At 38.8% G+C, this 17,039-nt stretch overlaps 1 protein-coding gene and 1 pseudogene across 1 annotated transcript in view; one reads left to right on the top strand and one right to left on the bottom strand.

Moving 5' to 3' along the window:
- Positions 1 to 15,150, top strand: part of LOC107147988 (neuromedin-U receptor 2-like) — a 16,753-nt gene extending 1,603 nt beyond the window's left edge. Inside the window, 3 exon segments of the mRNA XM_048814899.1 lie at positions 9,606 to 9,687; positions 11,974 to 12,099; positions 14,798 to 15,150. Coding sequence (XP_048670856.1) covers positions 9,606 to 9,687; positions 11,974 to 12,099; positions 14,798 to 15,150 — 561 coding nt within the window.
- Positions 2,050 to 3,211, bottom strand: LOC125620227 (annotated as a pseudogene).
- Positions 15,151 to 17,039: the final 1,889 nt, after the last annotated feature.

Here is a 17,039-nt window from a genome sequence, read left to right as displayed (position 1 = left end):
TTTTTTTTTTTTTTTTTTTTTTTTTCTCCTTAATAAGATCAACCTGCTCTCCTCTTAATCAGGTGGAATTAGAGAGGTGGGAAGATAAACAGACCACATGAGATACAATAAAAAGAAAATGTGAATAAGAGACATCTGGAATTAAGGCAAATATTACTTAATTTACAAAATCTCCTGTCATTAGATGTTTCTTTCCTATTCTTGTGTCATGAAACTAATTCCTTCATTCTTTCTTTCCTTCACTTTTTAATTTCCATTTCTAGGACTATATTAAGCTGAGTTTCTTTGACAAGGGTAGGATTGAGTCCATATAATTCCTGGTATATTCTGTCCCCAAATGTATGGAGGTACAAGTCTTGACTGTGACAGTTTTATACCTGTGTAAGAAAGTAGCTTTTGTGACAGCTTTGAAGTGATTTATACTCCCAGGACCTCAGCTGACATAGAATATGCTTTTAGGGAAGCCACATAATTCTCCTTGAATGACTTTTCCATTCATAAAATAAAAAGGTCACATTAGGTCACATCTAAGGCCCCATCTAACGCTAGAGGTCTGTGATTCCTTTAGGGAGGGAGGGGGAGCCATGTGTGATATGAATGGAAAGAAAACAAAATAGTTACGTCCATCCTATGCTTTAAGATGGCTCTGACTCTATGTGACAATTAACATACTCCCATCTGAGTCCAACTTTGAGAAAGAGAATTTTCAAAATGGATCATTCCACAGGTGAATCTTTTTGAAGACATGTTGTCCCTAAGATGAACATCAAGGTCTATGTAAAGAAGAACAAATTTTCAGTGTCACCGACCTTTGAGCACTGGAGTATACCTAATCACACAGAGCACTGTGTTATGTTAGTTTCCTCTTGGAGGGTGGCTCTTCATTCTCCTGGTGATATGTTACCCCAGAGCAGCTCCCAGCCATGTCTTAGAATGCCTTGTGCATCTCAGAGGAAGAGACACCTACAAATGTTCAGACATCTTCGGTCATAAGAGAAATCCTCACCTAGAACTTATCAATATCATCTTCTCCAACACCAAACACTTATCTGGGGTCAATTTGGGGGAAATATTGAAATCTGAACAGACACATGTTTACCCAACTGTCACCTTTGTTTCATTGTCATAAAGTCACTGATGTTTTTTCTTAAGTTTGTGGAAGTGTTTATGTTTTAAAAATAGTTTCAAAAGAACAGGATGCTTGAATATGATGTATTACTATTCAAGTGGGAAAAAAAATTCCCAATTTCTCTGCTAAGTTGGCACCAATAATTAAACAAACAGATTAAAGGGGACAATCTCTATGGAATTATGATTTAAATTATGTTGTAAGTAATTCATTCTGTTATATCCTCTCAGGCTTAAGATCACATTCAGAATTAAATAGAAAAATTTCTAAGCTAGAAAGCAAAAATGGGAAAATCAAGTAGTTAGCTACTTGATTCTACCATATCTAAACAAAAAGTCTGGGTAGTTTTGAAATTAAGTACCTCTTGGGATAATTACTATCATCAACAATTCACCATGAAATGCCTATACCTAATAAGCTGGTTTTCTTCTCTGTTCTATTCCTTTGTCCTGGCATGTATATGCCTGAGTTCAGTGAAGACTACTGAGAGCAGAGAAGCAAGAGACAGAGTAACAAAGTCGACCCAAGAAGTTCCAGGGCCCTAGAGTATTTTCTGTAGTTGGTCACAATCATTTATGTTTCAATACAGAAGACTTAATAGGCTATTCTGGGGAAAAAAATATAACTTTGCTATTAGGTTACCCTGTAAAAAACCATCATATAGACAGCCTGTACTAGGCAATTAGCCTAAAGCTCTTGGATCATGATAGAAACAACAAAAATAACAAGAAGAAAGACTTGGATTTTCCTACTGAAAATTTTTACTATTTGTTGTTGAGGCCTAAAGAAAGTAGCTTTGCCCATTATTTGCAGCCTAGAATTAAGGACAACAACTTGTGTTTGAGCCAATTAGGAACAAGACCAAACTTTCTTCTTAGGTCTTTTTAAGTTGACAAGTGGCACTTCCCTAATGAAGTTTTTCATATAACTTTTAACAAGAACTCATAAGTAGTACCCAAGAGATGAGAGACTGATGGTAATTCAGATGGGCACCTCTGAAAAGCCTTGTCAGTGTCCTGTCCCATTCTAGACAGATTGGTTTGAAAACCTTTGGAAAAGACTAAAAATCCACCAGTTTGAGACTGTATGTGAGTTTTCACACATTAATTGAAAAAACAACAATCACAGCATGGTTCCCAACAGACGTTCACAGATAATGTCATGGAAAACATGAGCACTGTGAATCATTGCAGTAGGCAGATGATCCTTAATGGGACCTTAAAAATCAAAGCAAACGTCTTGCTGAATCCATTACAAAAATGAATAGGCACCAAGCCAAGATAATACATTCCAATTCCAGAGCATTTCAATGCCCTGAAAGCCTAAGTGTTTGTGGATTTGTCATGATGCTTGTGGTCTTGAAATGTTTCGACATTTGTCTGTTCAGATTTCAATATTTTCCCCAAATTGACCCCAGATAAGTGTTTGGTGTTGGAGAAAACGATATTGATAAGTTCTAGGAGAGGATTTATCTTATGACTGAAGAGGAGTGAAAAGGACTCTGTTGTCCCTGTCATTGTCATATCCTGAATTGTAAACTCTGGGGCATTGAGGTGGTTTTGGAGAAGGCAAGATGAGTCTTCATACAGACCAAACATGAGTGCTGCTACAGTTGTTTTCTGCATCAATGAGGGAACAGATCCCATGGTACAAGTTTCAAAATCTACCCTCCCTCAACTGAAGCACAGAAATATGGGTGGTGTTTTTTTTTTGTGTGTGTGTGTGTGTGTGTGTATGTACCAGGAATTGAACCCAAGGGCATCCAAATACTAAGCCACATCCCCAGCCCTTTTTATTTTATTTTTGTTTTGAGACAGGTTCTAAGTTGCTGAGGCTAAGGGTGACTTTGAACTTGGGATCCTTCTGCCTCAGCCTCCAAAGCCACTGTCATGGTGGGTTTTGATTCCATACAGCTGCTGCTGAAAAGGTATCTTTTAATGAGAAATGTGGTCGTTACATTGTTGAAAGCTATGCAGCAGCCACAAAAGTTAATGCCTCATGTCACCAACATTTGTAATGTGAGGCACTATATCTTATTTTGAAGATTGGTGGCCTTTTTTCATGAACTTCTGGCAACATCATGTTGTTTTTGATGTTTCTTTGAACCCTCGTGATTGCCTGGCCTTGGCTTTGTACCTGGAACACCAGCTGAACCAGTTGTTGTGGGGGGTGCCAGCTTTTTGGCATCTTTCCCATTTTCTTCTACGGTTACTGGTCAGGGTCTGTCTTCTGGGGTAACTTTTGATAACTGAATTTCCATGGCATGGGTGCCAGGACCCATGCCCAGTGTCAGCAACCCACAGGACAATGATGAGAGAAGCTGTGAGCTCAGGCCTGGTCCTCTTAGCTTTTTTTTTTTTTTTTTTTTTAACTCAGGAACTGAGTGACAAGTGACAGAGAACAGGTTAGAAATCACCCACGTTTGCTTTCTTTATTTTTTTCTTCTTTTAATTATTATACATGTTTATTGTAAAAGCTTTAAACAACACATATATTCAAAGAAGAAGATAAAATTATCAAAAATTTTACCCCATGCATATAAGAATATTAATTTTTATAGCATATCCTTCTAAACTTCTTTATATACATTTTTGGACTGGTAGCATAAGTCAACAATTTTATATAGATAGCATCATGCTGAACATTACTATTTAAAAATTTTTTTAAACTTTGTTTTATTTTTTATATTAACTCAATTATTTATTTTAATTAGGTATATATGACAGCAGAATGCATTGTGATTCATTGTACCAGGTTTGGTTTCTGGGTGTAATGCAACTTATGACATCCTATTCTCAGGAAGGATGGATGAGAAGTTACCCAGGTACCAGAGGACAACAGAAAAGGAGCCACTTGCTCAGAAATTCTTTCTAGAAACAAGTGTAATATCTGTGTTCTAGAAGCTTGAGAATTCAGCTCTGCTGTGCTGAGATTTTGTACCTGTTGCCTAAGACATCCCTGCTGTCCACTAAGAGTTAAAAAGAGTCTTAGTTATCCTCTAAGTCATACTCAGTCACAGTTAGTCAAGGAAGTTCTCCGGGTCCTCTAGTCCATGTTATAGGTGCTCAGAGCCCCTAGTGATTTTTCTTTATTACAATTAGTAATTCTATATTGGTAGTTTCCTTAATTTATTTCTCCTAAACTGAACCATAAGCTCAGTGAATGGATGAGGCTAAAGGACTTCTCTTTTCCTGGGCTTCAAGTTCTGTACTTTTCAAACATTGGAAATGGTTTTTTGATCTACAATTAAAAAAAAAAAAAAACAAACTTCAAACACCAAGCCATTTAATATCAATAAGTTCTACATAAAACAAAGTGCTGAGACTTTGACTCCTGAGATCTACCACATTGAAACAAAACTGAAAGCTGAAACAATCTAGGCAGCTGGTCCTCCTTGCAAGGGGTCATTCTGCCCCAAATCAAAGCTTGACTTGTCCTATGAACTATAGAAGTTGGGTGCATGCCTCTGAGAACTGTTGGAAGATCCAATTTGCTTCATTCCATCCCTGCCCCCAGAGGCAGGCTGATCTAATTGTGGGAGATGTTTCCCATCTCAATGACTCAGAACTTCTTTTAAATACAGTCACTTCCCTTCCTTCTCAGGCACTTTTCAAGCTGGGAAGAAAGCACACTCAGAGATGTGCACCCCTTCTCTTACATTCCACAGAAGTTCATTACTTGGCTTGACTCCCCAGTTAGGAATGTGGGACCCTTTTCCTCAGGCATTATTAGTTAAAACCACTAAATCTGGGAACACTTTTGCCAGTTTTCATCAGTAAGGAATGGTTGAGATTTAGAACCTGGATACTGTAGACCTGGGTCTAAAATTCAACTCCATCAACTACCAGTTATCTATTGGAGCAAATCTTCAGCCATTTTAGGTCTCTGTTCCTTGTTTGTAAAACAGGAATGAAAATCATCTTTAAATAACATTATTATGATATTATGTTATTATGAATTTTGCAGATGATGAACACAAAGTTTCTGGTATTTTAAAGGTGCTCAGTAATTGAGTTTTTGTTTTGGCCGTTACTATTGCTACTTATAAGAGCTATCATTGGTACTTCTAAGCACAGACAATATTTTTTGTTGTTCAGATTCATTGTCTGAAAAAATAAATTTTTTTATCATTAGTTGTTCAAAACATTACATAGCTCTTGACATATCATATTTCATAATTTGATTCAAGTGGGTTATGAACTCCCATCTTTCCCCCGTATACAGATTGCAGAATCACATCGGTTACACATCCACGTTTTTACATACTGCCATACTAGTGTCTGTTGTATTCTGCTGCCTTTCCTATCCTCTACTATCCTCCCTCCCCTCCCCTCCCCTCCCATCTTCTCTCTCTACCCCATCCACTGTACTTCATTTCTCTCCCTTGTTTTTTTTCCCACTTATTCGAGTAGTAGGAAAAAAATGCAGAGTTTATGATCAATCAGTTCTGAATCCCAACTCAGTCTTGACACATAACAGTTCCTTGACTCTGCCATTGACTCAACCCCTCTGAGACTCTGTTTCCTGGTTAATATAATGAGAATAACATCTACTCTGTACAATTACTGCAAAAAGAGGTAATGCAAACAGAGATACCTGGGGCAGAGTAAGCCCTCATTATGTGGTTGCTACTGATACTATTAGTTCTTCTATTCCCATTAAGTAGCACATACACATATATCCTCAGAACCATCTGATTCCACAGGATGCCCCTCACAAAAATCTCAATCATCCCAGGCAGTTTTATGTTCCTAATAATGATAGGATATAAGAGTTTAGCAAATTCACAAGAATAATTTCACCTATGATATTTAAAGAGATTCAAGCAATCCTAAAGATATTTAAAGTTATTAACGCTCTTGGCAAATCTGAAAGTGTGACTTTGGGTCCCACGACAGCAAGCCCAGAACTGATGACTTCACAAGCCCAGGGAGGAAGAAGGCTCAGCGATGCCTCCTCATCCCAGGGCTTGATCCTCCACAGGGCCCTCTCCTGGGGCAGCATGTTATGGATACAGAAATCAGACGATGCCAGGGCAAGTCCCTTCCCACGTAGGAGGGGGTGTGGTAAAGCTGACCTCGTCCTTGTGTTTCAAAGTTTAGCCACTTTAGTGTTAGCACTGAAAGGATGCAGGTGTGGACTGCAGCACAATCCAACCGCGCCAGACAGGGTTGTGCTCATACACACACAGACATGCTCATACCTACACACACAAGTAAATTTTTGATAAATAGATTGCATTAAGATTGTAGAGATAGTTACACAAAATCTATTATATCTTGGTGTTCTGAAATGAAATCCCTATAAACTCTGCAAACAAACATCTGGTAGGATGATTTCAATCACTATAAAAAAAAATGAACAGGATAAAAGACCAAACTGAATGATAATCGGGCCCATGAACTCCCCTGCCACTTGGATGCTCTATAGCTGGGGGTGGGGAAGGAAGGAAAGCTCCTGAACTTTCCTTATAGTGACCATAGTTTTTACTCCTCTTTGTGCTATCCAAGTTTTGAAATAAAACTTTGGGAGAGGGTAGAAGCAATTAATGATTGAATACCTGCTTTGTTCTACATCTGACAGTAAATGAAATTACTCAATAATAAAAAGAGCATGTAACATTGGTTAGGCAAATTATATTCTATTATGTAAACCACTCAAATACTCTGAAAAAATTTATAACATATATAAAACTTTAATTTTCATTTTTCCTCCAGTTAGTGACTCATGTTGCTGTCCTCTAAGGAAGATGCAAAATAACAACAGGCGTTTTTTTTCAGTGCAAAGCACACTTGCACAGGGAGCCTGTTCATAAAAGAGCCATGTGAACTGTTTGCTTGATATTTAGGAAATTTATCCCTTGGGGTAGAGATATTTCCACTGAGAACTGTTAAACCCAGCCAAGAAGTGATTAATAGACTTCATTATTTTGTCATTATTAATTATGAAATAACTATCTCATAATAGCTAGAATTTTTAAGAGCAAGAAATAATTAAGAGACTTAATGGACCACGCACTGCTGAAGGATGTAGTCTGATGTGCTGCTTTAACCCTGAACTTATTTTTCTTAGTGCATCTAACTGCTGGTTTGCATCAGGACAGCACTGCTTTTCCATGAGTGATATCAGGAGAAAGAATTTCTAAAAGGAACTCAGTAATACACACCAAAGTCACACTTATGTAAATAAATAATTATATTTAAGAGAAATTCAGTTTTCATTATGTATTTTGAGTGGGCTTGGAACAACAACCAGAATCACAATAATAGCCATTAGATGTCATTTGCTGAGTGTCAAATTCCAGGCACTGAGATACACTATTAAATAACACTGGAAGAGTGTGTATTAAGAACATCCTACCACACCTTCAGTTTCCTCTTTTATTTCTAAATCACTGCACAGCGATTCCTTTGTTTCAAGTTCTAAGGGACTCCGAAGGGTCCCGTCTCATAGCATCTTCAATCCCTTACTTTACAAAAACATAGGCACACGCATAGAACCCTCTCACCATCATGAGATAGATGGCCAAGCTTGTTAGCCATCCAGGTGGACACTTAGGCCCATGGTGTCATGAGAACTACCCGTCTTCCAGTAGTTTATATATTTGTTAGGGAGACAGAATATCAATTTATTGAACCTTAGAGGCAATTTTGAGACACTGTTCCAGGTCTCATCTCATTTTAAATACCTCCTCTAAAATATTCCCTTGAAATGCCATCTAGCCTCTTACAGCCATGTTCCATTAGTGCACAGGATCACACTGACTACTTATTTGCCTTGAATTTGAATCAATCTAGTTATAAGTCGGACTAATCCTAATTTAGTCATGAGATAATATAGGATAATTGGAAATTTTCTTCCACTGGATGGCCTTATTCACTCAGTTAGGACTGTTGTTTTGCCATGAGGGAACCCTCTTCTCAGGCTTGCAAAAGACAAAGGAGCCAGAGATCTGAAAAGTCAGTATGTAGATCTGGCCCCTGGCAAAAATTAATCCAGTAAAGCACACAACATGGAGGACCTGCCTTGTTTCTCTTTCTTCACTCTTCTTTCTATTGTACTGCTTTTAACTCTCATCTCCACACAGCAGCACACTGGTGGCTCCATATTCTCTTCTCTGACAAATAAAAGGTAGCTGATGGAATTTCAGACCTTACATTCAGAGAAGAAAGGCTGTCTCCTGCTGTCCCAATAGAAATAGAAATCAAATTTCCATTTCCAGAATATAAGCAAATATGTGAAAGGTTGCTGGACCCAGTTATTAAGTCACTGTAACTATGGACTAAGACAGTATGTGTGCCTCAGTAACTTAAGGACAAGTCCTGGAGCCAGAGTTGGGTTCATTCTCATCCAAACTAATGACTGGGTATGGGGAAGGAGTAAACTACTACAAGAAAATTAGGATGCTACTGATAAAATAAATTCTAGGGAATCAACAGGTAAGTATATACTATATTAATTTCAATACATTTGACTATATTTTATCATGGATCCTTAAAATTCCCATTTTCTGGCTGAATATCCCCACAAATCAAAATAAACATAAATTAGAAAGAAAAAAATCACAACTAGATCAATAATAAAGATCTTTAGTTCAATGGGAGTCAGGAGGAAGGAGAGAGCACAATGAGATAATGTAGACACCAAAGTCTTCCAGGAGTAGGTGGAACTTGAACTGGGCAGGAAAGTTTGATGTTCAGGCAGTGTTGATATCTGAAATATTCAGAGGTCTAGTCCAATTAGGATGAATACATTTTAACACCTAAACCCAGAAAAACATGCATTTATTTTAAAACAAGAAAACAGCAAATTATCTTGTCAGTATGGTTCCAGGCAATTCACTGATGAGGATTTGGGGAAGGCATTTAGTCAAACTCTTCTTCCCTTGGATGGGATGAAATGGAAGATGTGGGTTTGGACAGTGGGGAGGGATGGTACTCCATTTCCCCTTGAAGGATCCTAATGCCCATGAGCATATCAAAGGCTCTAGAAGACCCACCATGGGACTTATAACCTACATGAGGCAGGAAGAGTACCTGCTTTTGTTTTCTACTGCCTGGCTCCCACCTGCAGAGGGACTTCACTCTAATAGACATCTAAAAGTGAATAAATGAATGAGTGAATGGAAAGGCCTAGATAAATTCTGAAGTTAAAAAAAAAATGCTAACATTTTTTAGGAAACACTTATTAATATACCACAGAACTAGTGCTCTATCAAATTGTAAATAAAAACTGGTTGTATTGCCATGAGGGAACCCACTATACAGTCTGGCAAAATACAAAGTAGCATGTATCCAGTCAAGTTCAGTGACCTGGATCAAATTCTGCTTCCAATTTACTGTTAAACTTATAACATGTTCTTACATTCCTCTAAATCTGATTTATTTCATTTTCAAATTTAGCATTAGAATTATACTTTTCATATCTTAAAAAAAATGCTTCCTGTTCTTACCATCTCTCTCCATTTCCCTTTCAGCTGAAGAAAAATAAATTCCTTGAGGCAGATAAAGTGACTGGAGTTATCCATAGACCCGCCAGAAAAAGATACAAGATGCTCTGTAAGTCCTCACTTTATATTTTCTTTTCTTTTGCTTGCAAGAGCAAAGGACTTGCATTTGTTTCTGACCAGTGCTGCTTGGGTCAGGCTCTAAATTTCCCTGAAACGTCCCAGTCTCCCCTGACCCACACCCCGACCTGTGGTAGGGGGAATTGAACCCAGGGGCATTTTGCCACTGAGCTACATCCCCAGCTCTTTCCTTTTAAAATTTATTCCAAGACATTGCCTCTCTTGGTTGCTGAGTCTGTCCTTGAACTTGCATCCTCCTGCCTGAGCTTCTTGAGTCAGGGGGGATTATGGGCATGTGCCGCTGTGCAGTCTAGCATCTCAGTCTAGTATCTAATTCAAGTTTCTGGTACTTGTCTTGTAGTTTCCTTTTTAGTTTGGAATCCTTAGAACCATATGCTACATGTATTCACTGGAGGACCCTCCCTGACCTGTGTGGGAGGTCACATTCACTCTCAGACTCCCAGCACCATTTCCCCTCTACAAACTCAACAGGAGGCTTTTAACCTGTTTGTGTTATGACTTTCTTTAAAAATATGATAAAGCAGTGGACTCTGCAACCAAAACACATTTAAATGCTCAGGCACAAATTATTTTATAGTTCATTTCTGGGGATCATGACCCCCTGATGCTCACACATGGACACACATGCTGATGCATGGACTCCCGATTAGGAACATCTGGCCAGGAATACCTCTAACTAGTCTTTCCATGAAGACAATCTGTAACTTCGTATCAAAAAGTATACTTTTGTATAGATAAAATGTTTAAAAGAAATCCCCCAGGTACTAATCCATACTCTCCAAAAATAATATTATCAAAATATATATTTATTTCATCACTCTAGTCCAGTACTAGTTCATGAGATTTTCTGACAAGGGAGAGATTTCTCATGTACTTTCCAAATTAAAAGTGAATATTCAAAAGAAATGAATCCTCAAGGTAAATATGCATACAGAACACATGTGGTAATGTGCCATTTGACTAAAAAAATCCCCGCAAAGTCATTGATGTTGGTCTTTTGATGCTCATAATTATTTTATTGGGGATGTTTTAGCTCCTATTGGTACATGACTTTTGCTGGCAACAAATCTAACCTTCATTTTTTTTTTCTCTCCTCTTTGATCATAATCTACCCACAAAAAGACTTGTATCACAATAAAAGTCACAGTAACAAAATATAACATAATGTCTTTTCTCTAAGAGAGCTTCAATTTCTGCTGGAATTAAAAGTTTAGGTAAGAGAAGTTACAGTCAGAATCGAGCAGACTGAGAACTCCTTGGGGGGTAAACTCAGGAGTTTCCATATCCCTGAAACCACAGCACAGGCAGATGACTTACTCGGAGTGGGTTTCATTCCAGCAGGAAATACATGTGCTATCCACTCTGACAACTTCAAAAGTGCTCACAAGTACAGAGCACTGTAATATCAGTGCCATGTGCCATCACTCAGTTCCAGAAATTACCAACTCCTCACTAGTGTTGTTTTATCTGTACTCTTTCCCCCGCCCGTTAGATTATTTAGGGATAAATCTGAAGTAGCATGTCACAGCAAAGGAACATCTTCCAATCACCATAAGATTAAAAATACATATCTATCTTTATGGAGTTTAAATGCTCAGAAGAAAAACTACAGCAGTGCTAATCAATGTTTTGAGCACCAAAAATTAGAAATTGGAAGGAATTCTGTGCTCTAGCAATAAAATGTTTAAAAAATAAAATATTAAAAAAATGTTTAATATAATAGACACATCCCTCTCAATCAAAAGATACATATAAAGTGATATTATGCTTGGAGTTATTTTTTCTTTCTCTTTCCCCACTCACTGAATTTTATATGATCAAATTTAGAGAAACTTTTATTTCTAGAGTAACAAGATGAATGCACATAAACATTTAATAGTTTGTTATTAACAGTTTTAGAGAACTCCAACTGCTTGATCCCAACCATTTATTTATATGTTTACATGACTCTAGCGAACTTGATTTCCCACAATAAATTACTTTCAAAAGTTTAAAATAATTCAGATCTATGCTAAATATTCTAAAGAAAACATTTTGTGAAATCTTGTATGTAGAAAACTGTTCTTACATTCTACCACTGAGCTCTTACATTTGAATTTTCCATGAAGGGCTCCATGGGATCTAGCTTGCTTGTAAGGACTGTGGGTTAACCCAGGCGGAGAGAAAAGCTGCTAGAAGGAATGGATGACTTGGTGAGCAGCCTGTACTTATCCTTGTCTGCACTGACTTTTCCTCTAGCATTTATCCTCTGTTTCAGTTGTCTTGTTCTTAGCATTTGCCATCTGTTGGGCCCCAATCCACATTCATCGCCTCTTCTTCAGCTTCGTGGCGGAGTGGACCAAGTCCCTGGCTGCTGTGTTCAACCTCCTCCATGTGGTGTCAGGTAAAGCTTTAGCTGTATTGCCGGTGTGACAAGAGCCTAGGCAACTGCAGCTTTTCCTACAGCTTGCTCGCCTGCTACAGTAGAGCAAACTATCATGGGGATCTCTCCTCCTGGAGTGAAGACAACTTGGTTTCAATTTCAGGCAAAGAGTGACTAGACATGTTGCTGGTCCAAAGAAACAGCCGTCTGATTTCAAGGCTGCCTCATGAAATACCTGGACTCTAAGTGTGAGGATTGCAGCAGGAAAACAGTCCGGGGTGCTTTCTTTGGTTTCCCCTCCAAGGGCCATGGGAACGGATTTGTTCTTATTTAGTGAACACCATGTCCCTGTCGTCTCCTATGGCCTCATGAAAGCAGCCAAAAGGTGTTCATGGGCATCAAGATCTGCTTGTAGGTGACTGTAACTCTCCTTGTCCAGGATACTACCATCAGAAGATGGAAGAAATATTGGTGGAAAGTCACCAAGTCAGAGCACCTGGCTTGGTACCCCAATTCCACTTCAATGCTCTGAGTGAGCTGAGCCTCTGGCTGCCTTCATGCCAGAGTTTCCTTGGCTGTAAAATGAGAATAGCGTCTGCTCTAGACACCAGGCTCTGATGATAGGCAGTCAGTCAGTGAGTGTTACAGAGGTTTTAGCCTATAAATTCCACTTGTATTTCTATAATCACAAGTTGTTAAGTAGATATTATCGTAAACCATTTTATAGTAAAAAAAAATCCAGTTCTGCTAATCTAGGACAGAAGAGGCTGGTCACCTGCGGAATTTTTAGGAAGCAGGATTATTAGCTGCAGAGGTCCAGAGGAAGTTAATGCCTAAACAAATCTCTGGATCCCAAATCTGGAAATTCTTTTAGATTTATAGTTAGTGGGATGATTACATGTAGTGGGAGGGGTCATACTCTTTGTCCCATATTCCTATGTCAGACAGAGGTTTTACAAGTTTTTTTTTTTTTCCCCTTCAAATCTAGCCTTTATAAACAAGAGGGAAATGCAAACCACCATGCCCTCTGCCAAAATTTTTGCTGATATCTTGTTGATACCCTTTGTAAAAAAATCATTCTGACAAGAAGAGAAACTCATATGTTACAAACATGGTGGGGACTTCTGTGTAATTATGGTAAGGGTCTTCTAAGTGGGGGTCCCTGGTCTGCTTTACTACTAGAAGAAGTGACTGCCCAAGGCACTCAGCTGGTAAATATTAGACCCAGGACTCACCCCCAAATAACTGAACTTTAAGCTCAGGTTTCTGTCTATTAAAAACAGAGAATTGCAACCAATGACCTTCTTTCTCATCTCCCACTCATCTCAAGGTCAGGATGAAGCCCAGCCACACCCACCAAATGGATGAATCCTTGTCATTGTGTTTACCCCATTATGTAAACTGCTATAGCAGGACTTAATAGCTCATGGTTTGCTCTTAACAGAAATTGTGCCATAAATTATTGAATTTAGCCATGGATTTCATCTGAATGATACTATCTGAAGTTGTTAAGACAATTCACTTGTGCCTTGAAGTTCCTGGCACTTAGTAAGGGTTCAGTTAGTATTTATTTCATGAATGAACAAACAGTCAATAGTAACATCTCCTTTTGTATTCCTCCCTGCCCACCTGTACACATGGCATGTGGCACTCTGACTGCTGTGGATCATGCTAGCAAAGGTAACAAGGAGTGTGCTGACCACTGTACCTCTGAGTTGCTTTATATTCTCAGCCCCCCATGGATGGTATCACGACACAGCTGCTCACAATAGTGAGGGAAAATGAGCTAGGCTGAAATTTTTCTTCATTTTATAACTAGGAGAAAATTGAAGTGCCGGTGCTTCTCTAAATTTTTATTCCCCATTTCACAGTTTGGAAGAAACTGAAATGCCAGTGTGTTTCAGTTTCAGTTTCTTGCTTTGACAGATATGACAGATACGAGGTCCTAAGATTCCCATTCTTACACTCATTAAACCTAGGAGACATAACACAGGACATGGTAATAAGGAAGAGTATAAGAAACAGGAAAATGGTTATGTGAAAAGTGCAAATGGACAAAATAAATGATAAACACAATGATTTAATAAGGTGGAAGAGCCATCAAGGAAAGGCAGGGAGGGAGAAGACATTGAGAGAACCATTCTTTAAAGAGCTTTTCAGTGTGGGCTGGAGTTGTGGCTCAGTGGTAGAGCACTGGTCTAGCATGTGTGAGACACTAGGTTGATTCTCAGCACCACATATAAATAAATAATATAAAGGTCCATCAACAACTACAATTTTTTTTTAAAAAAAGAGCTTTTCAGGAATCTCAGCAGGAACTAATCCTTGGTAGATTTACCCTTCCTCCATCACTTGCAGCTTCAAATTATAGATTTAAGTAAAATTACAATGAGAAAAATTTTTTTTTCTCTAATTCTTAAACATCTTTTATTAATGTTATAGGAACATTTTCTTTATGTAGGGATCAAAGGAAGTTACTATCTAAGAGAGATCCTGCGCCAGCCTAAACTTTTTGAGGATTGCAATTTTTATGTTTGAGTCCTAAGTGCACAGGTGGTAGATCAGTTCAGAGCCTTTTGCATTCTCAAAGAAAGTCTTGTATATATCATCACTTCCAAAAGAGCCAACACCAGGGACTCCAGGTCTTTGTTAAATATTCATGCTTCCAGCCTAATGGGCCTCTCACTCAGTTTCTCCACACGTCTCTTCCTTATTCCAGGTGTCTTCTTCTACCTGAGCTCAGCTGTCAAGCCTGTCATCTATAGCCTGCTGTCTTGCCGCTTTCAGGAATCATTTCAGAAAGTGATCTCTCCTTCCTGCAAAAGATGGTACTCCCAGCATCACTCACGGAAGCCAGCAGGCCAGCAGAACATCTTGCTGACAGATCGCCACCTTTTGAAGCTGACTGAAGACACAGGTCCCCAGCTGCCTTGACAGTCATCCATCTGCAACTCTCAGCTCTGAACCGTCCCCATGAAAGGGACTCTCAGAGATGCCACCTCTACAAGGCACCTTTTATCTTTGAGGTGCATTCCTCCATGTCTCCGCAGTTCAGGGAGGGTCAGGCTATAATCTCTGCCTCCTCATGTGATGACAGAAAGATAAAATGGTGCTGAGAACTCATGAATCTGTACCTAGTACTTTGTTAACGTTTGTGAAACTCAGTCCTGGATCTGGGTCTAAACTGAAGAGCTTTCAGATATGTAGTCATCTTTGCATCATCCTAAGTGCCTCATGTCTCTTCTGGTTTCATGATGACATGACTGGCAAAGCATGGCTGGCCTTAATGTGGACAATTTCCACTGTGAGGATTGGTTTGTCCCAAGTCACCTACACCGAGTCAGGATGTTGCTTATAGCCAATGGCTGCTAGGGGCCCTGGAAGGAAGACACATAAGTGTTATTCCACTCTTCATGAGGTGAGAAGACCATATGCATGATCTATTTGACTCACATACCGCTATAATAATTTGACTCCTTAGAGTCCTGAAACCTTTCAGATTAAGAGTTCCCTGGATGACATGGGAATGCCCTTAGAGCAGTTAGCCCTGGACCCCAGTCTCCAACTCATTATCAGTCCACTCATCACTGACAATGGGATCAGACACAAGTTCAATTTAGAAAAGAATGGGATAGGAAGAGAGAGAAGGTGTGGAGGTAGGTTGAAAATGATCTAAACTCCACCAAAGAAAATCTTAGTCGTGTTTATAATTTGGTCCAAACTTGGATTTCTAACATCTTGTTTCATATACAGACAGAGGTATGGTCTATTATCTTGGGACACAGACAAATTAAAAGTCATCTACTGGTCCCAAAATCATGACTTTAACACACTCAGTCCTTCATCACCTAAATAATGCTCTGCACTCATATAATAGAGGCAAAAATTGGCTTCCTGGACTCATCTTCCATTATTCTACCACAAGTAATGTATATTCCATTCAAAGTAGATTATTTTCTACTCTTATGAGGATGTGGCCTATAGATTTCCCAACCTGCTCATCTTTGCACATAGAATACTGTTAAGATTTAGATGTAGTATCCCCAGAAAGCTCCTGTGTGAGACAATGCAAGAAAGTTTGGAGGAGAAATGATTGGGTCATAGCCTTTAGCCTAACCAGTGAATTAATCCCTGATGGGATTAACCAAAGTGGTAGGGTGTGTCTGGCCAGAGGAGATGGGAATTGGGGCGTGGCTCTCGGGTATATATTTGTATCTGGTGAGTGGTGTCTCTCTGCTTCCTGATCACTGTGATGTTAGCTGCTTCCTTCCAACACACTCTCCTGATGTTCTGTCTCACCTCCAGCCCAGAAGAATGGAGCCCTCCATTGACCTCTGAAACTATGAGCTCTCAGATGAACTTTTCTTCCTCTACAATTGTGCTGGTGAATCTTGAAATCACAGCAGTGAGAAAGCTGACTAAAACAAACACCTTCCACTTAGAATACCTTCTTTATCTCCAATTTCCATCTGTTTCTCTCCTACCTGTCCCTCAGTGTTCACTTGAATATGGTACTTCCTTCCATGGACCTTGCTTGATTTTTTTCAAGTAAATATGTATCTGACTTCATTTGTTAAGCTTTGTCTCCACTTGATTTTGTATTTCAGTGATCTATAGTATTGCTTGGCAAGAATGTTAGTTTGTAAAAGGCATGAAGTATCTTGTGTTCATTATTTTTCTCTTACTGGAATCCTAGCATTGTATCACAATGGTAGGTGTTTAATAAATATGTCATCAAGCGAGTTTGTTTCACATTTCAATGTATTGAGCAATAGGACAATTCCAGATGGAACCAATTCAGAGCCAGAAGATTAAGGTTGTGTTTTTCTTAGGGATACCTGGACTTCAACTGGTCATTTGGTCTCTGGTGTATGAATGGACTTACTGATGCTGAATCATGCTAGTTCTAACATTTAGTTTTTGAATGGCCTGTAAATTACATGAACAATCCCATTGATAAA

Source organism: Marmota marmota, unplaced genomic scaffold (genome assembly GCF_001458135.2).
Source record: "Marmota marmota marmota unplaced genomic scaffold, marMar, whole genome shotgun sequence".
Classification (NCBI taxonomy): Eukaryota; Metazoa; Chordata; class Mammalia; order Rodentia; family Sciuridae; genus Marmota; species Marmota marmota.
This window is presented reverse-complemented; position numbering and strand designations above follow the sequence as displayed.